Source organism: Solea senegalensis, linkage group LG12 (genome assembly GCF_019176455.1).
Source record: "Solea senegalensis isolate Sse05_10M linkage group LG12, IFAPA_SoseM_1, whole genome shotgun sequence".
Lineage (NCBI taxonomy): Eukaryota > Metazoa > Chordata > Actinopteri > Pleuronectiformes > Soleidae > Solea > Solea senegalensis.
In genome coordinates this window covers 21,076,894-21,081,062 of record NC_058032.1, presented here as the reverse complement: position 1 = coordinate 21,081,062, position 4,169 = coordinate 21,076,894, and the positions used below count along the sequence as shown (strand labels likewise).

At 38.4% G+C, this 4,169-nt stretch overlaps 1 protein-coding gene across 1 annotated transcript; it reads left to right on the top strand.

Annotated features, from left to right (window-relative positions):
- Positions 1 to 331: 331 nt before the first annotated feature.
- LOC122778174 (pancreatic secretory trypsin inhibitor-like) lies at positions 332 to 3,568 on the top strand. The gene is made up of 4 exons (XM_044039802.1): positions 332 to 578; positions 2,060 to 2,160; positions 3,214 to 3,320; positions 3,405 to 3,568. Exons 1-4 carry the CDS (start codon positions 530 to 532, stop codon positions 3,454 to 3,456), a joined length of 309 nt encoding a protein of 102 aa, XP_043895737.1. The 5' UTR covers positions 332 to 529; the 3' UTR covers positions 3,457 to 3,568.
- The last annotated feature ends 601 nt before the right edge of the window (positions 3,569 to 4,169 follow it).

Sequence of the window (4,169 nt, the reverse complement as noted above, 5' to 3'; positions counted from 1 at the left end):
CATTTTAATTTAAAATCTAAATACAAATTGCACTGCAGTGCACAGAGAAAATTTGAGAGACAGACCATGAGTGCATGAGAGCAAATTTGTGAGTACGTTATAATTAAACTGTCTTTGTACATATGTCAGATGAAGTTAAGAATATTCAGCATCATATATTCATATATCAACCTCTGGCTGGCGTGAGGATCTGCTGACCAGTCTCTTTTCTGATCAAAGTACAATGAGTATGATCGTAATAAATGAACAATTAACAGGTAATCTTTGTCCCCATTAACATGAGTGAATGGAATGAAGTTGTTGTCTTTCATCTAAATACTTCATCTGTTAATCATTTGCATCTTGGAAACTTGGATTGTTTTTGAGTGTAAAGTTGACATCAGCCTGCTCATGTCTCCATTGTCCACTGCTAAGTGGATATTTGTCCACTGGTGTGGTCTTGGATGTCACATGGTCAGCGTGGCAGATTGTGCAATCGAGGAAAAGGAAATGTGTGAAACACACACCTGTTTTCCTTACACTGGACAACATGAAGCTGCCTGTGCTGCTGCGGTTTGTGCTGTTGCTCTCGGTGTTGGGTGAGTTTTTGAACATGTCACTGGAAAGACATTTCTCTCAAGAACATTTTTTGCATGTTGAAACCACTGAACGTTTTCACTGAACTGTTCTTTTGTTTCTGAGGTTGGTTTCTTGTTGTATGGAGATTAAAAATCAACTGGTGTTGTTTATACATTAAAAAAGATATAGACATTTTATATCACCGTACTTACCCTATGTATTGTTCACATAGATTAATTTGACAGATTGGTGCCAGTCTCTGATCACAGTATAAAACAACAAAAGACTAAAGCTGGTGAAATTCATTTTCATGTAGAAAATGATGTGACTGTGCACCATTATGCTCCAAACTCACCATCAATTGAGCCGATTTAATAGAAAAGAGTGAGGAATAGAAGTAAAACTGTGCATGTTTGGAATTGTTGTGTCACATTGTTTTTCTCAGCTGTTATTTTCTCACGATAGATAAGGTCTGGTTTAAGCTGCCATGCTTATTGACACAGATACTGCGTATTGAGGACTAAAAGAGCCAAGCTAAAGACATGGCAGTGATATAAATCAATCAATGAATAAATAAAAGCACAAATAAAAAAAACAATAATATGATAAATGATAAAAAAGACTACTTCTGCATTTATTACACTCGGCCACATTTCTATGAATCATTAATTTTTCTATTTCTTTTTCTGTATTTATGGTTTTTAAAACATATATAATATCTTCAATAGTATATGTTTTAATTATTTTAAACCCTTTTAATACCCCCGAATCCACCAGTGTGTGCCAAGGCCTATACTTCAGAAATCGCTGTTGTGGAGAACATCCTCGTCTCTGGCAATGGACAACACTCTCGGGGACAGGTGACACTTTCTGTGTCCATGCGTGATATTTCAACATAAACCCAGTTCCATGTTGGTTTGTGCGAAACCTGTACAGGTGAATCGAGAGTGGTCTAATTGCAAGAAGGCAAACATGACCCTGAACACGTCCAGTAACTGTAACCCCAACCACTAACACTTTAGACACTTTAGTTCTCTTCTGTGACTTAATCAGCATCGTTAATTAATCATATTAGTATCACTCCCATGAATTACCACCAAAGAAGTTAAGTAAGGTTGGAAAGATGTTCCCAGATTCAAACGTCCGTGATCAATAACATTAAAACAAAACGTTGTTGAAACTTATGCGAGACATATTTATAGTGATGTAGACAACAAGCTACAACCTCGTTTTCATCAGAAAGAGCCGTTTTCTCCAAGCTGGAGAAACTACATTTACATGCAGTTGCCAGTGAGACCGGAGGGCAGGGTGTAGCACAACACTTTCCATTACAGTTGGTAATGCACTCTTGTTTTGATAAAAAAAAAAAAAACCCATAAAAACCACATAACCTTATGGGTTGAGACTGGAATGTGTTTTTTTTTAATTCAGTGTATAAGTTCAGGTGAGAGTGTCCTTCCAAGCTGTAGTAAGACTATTGTGTGTATATATTTCTTCATAGGCCTGTTCCAAGAATATGAGACTGCAACTCAGGTTGCAGACGGCGACGCGACGATGATGTTTGAAGAAGAACAACAAAAAGCTCTGATTGAACCCAGAGAGGTGAGACTGTCAGATCGGATGCAAGTTTTATCTATTGCTTTACAAACTGCCACATAGTCCTGTTACTGCAGCAGAGACATAGTTTCCCTCAGTTTCCTTCAGGGTTTTATCAAATTCGTGCCAACCCTAACCAGGTTAATTTGTCTTAAAACAACCCTGGTTAACTAAATGATTTATGAGCAGCCCTGAATCCATTCATCCACGTGTCAGTTAATCAGCTGATAAACTCTTATACGGCCCTGAGCAGTTTGTCTGTGCTTTCTATGGCGGCTCCACCTGTGTTGACTTACTTCCAGACTAGCCTGGAAGAGGATTCTAAGTGGGCATGGGCTTGAAGTGGGAGTGAAATTATGCAGATCCCATATGCTTTTTAGAAACATGGGCCCCACATGGCAAACATGGGTGTGGCCACCATGGAAACCACGGATAAACCCACTTGGGACCAATATTGTCAGCCTGAATATAACCCTTATGGGGCCACATGGACATGCTGGATACTTTCTTTTACTCGGTACATGCTCATGTTGCGTGAGACGCTCTGAGGGGCTTTAAGAAATGGAAAACTGGTGAAGGAAGTGGAAGAAGTTACTGCATGTATCAGCTGAAAATGTTTGCTATTGTGTGTGATCGACCATTGAAAACGGATTCCTTGGTACACCATGTGATACAAAATAAAAGCGTGTCTTTACATGTCATTCACTCGTCTTTTTAACAGTTTGCTGAATCTGATGAAGAGTTGGACAAGAATCCAATAACAATAGCTGTAATATCATTTAGCAACATAACGGAAATTTAATATACAATATATCAACATTATCATGCACTATGCAATTTCAAGACATTAAAGAATAAAGAATTTGTCTTTAATAGATCCAACCCTTGGTCCCACCTTCCTGTTTCATGAATACATTTAGTGCCATTTCAAGTTATGTCCCAAACCATCATAAAACAAGTGTTTTTCAGCCCACAGTCATTGTTATAAATGCGGTGGACAGAATAATATACTGTCTGTCTGTCTAATCAATAACCATGTGACTGCTTGTGTGTGTCCAGCCTGCCTGTGAGAAGTATGATGGCTCCTGCACCAAGGAGTTTGATCCAGTATGTGGCAATGATGGGGAGACCTACAGCACAGAGTGTGTTCTCTGCCAACAAAACAGGCATGTGACACACACACACACACACACACACACACGTAAGTTGTTAATCACAATGGTCTGTTGTGTGTGTTTTTTTTACTACAGAAAAGAGAAGAAGAATGTGAAAATCGCCTCCAAAGGGCTGTGCCATTCTTAATTGACACAGAGATATTGACATCTAGAGATAAGAGATCTCAACAGAGAGAGAGAGGTGACAGGTTATGTTCATTCCCTGTATCTTACCCTTTCAGTAAAGTCACTAACTGCAACAGTGTCCTGAGTTATTACTGGTTTAGAACAGTGTGAGCTTCTGCCCACTGCAGCGCCACAAAGGTACTTTTGCAATTAAAGCTGCAGTGTGTAATGTTGTGATAATATTTTAGATTCTGTCAAGTAAAACTATTTTAATTCCGGAAAATCATCGACGTATGAGCAGGTACAGATTGACAAATAGTGTGACTTGCACAAAAAGGGGAGGGCATGTTATATACAAGTAAATAAACACACACACACACGTGTACATATGTGCCCTGGTTATAAACCAACTGGTATACATTCCTTGTGACTAATTTGAATGATGCAGCAAAATAACATACATAAATAAAACCAAGTTCTCAGTTATCTCCCAACTAACCATAATAAGATTGAATTGGAATTTGTCTCTGATATCCAGACTGTTCAATCCTAAAATGCCAAAAGGCAGACCTCATGGTAAAAATAAATGTTTTTGGACGAGTAAATATCTTGTATATAATCTATAATGGCTGTGTCCCCTCCAGCTAAGTATGAGGAATTCATTTATTTAGAGTGGAGAAAGACCATTTGTTTGAGCCTCTCCAGTTAAGAATCATGTTAATCACTTGGCTCCAT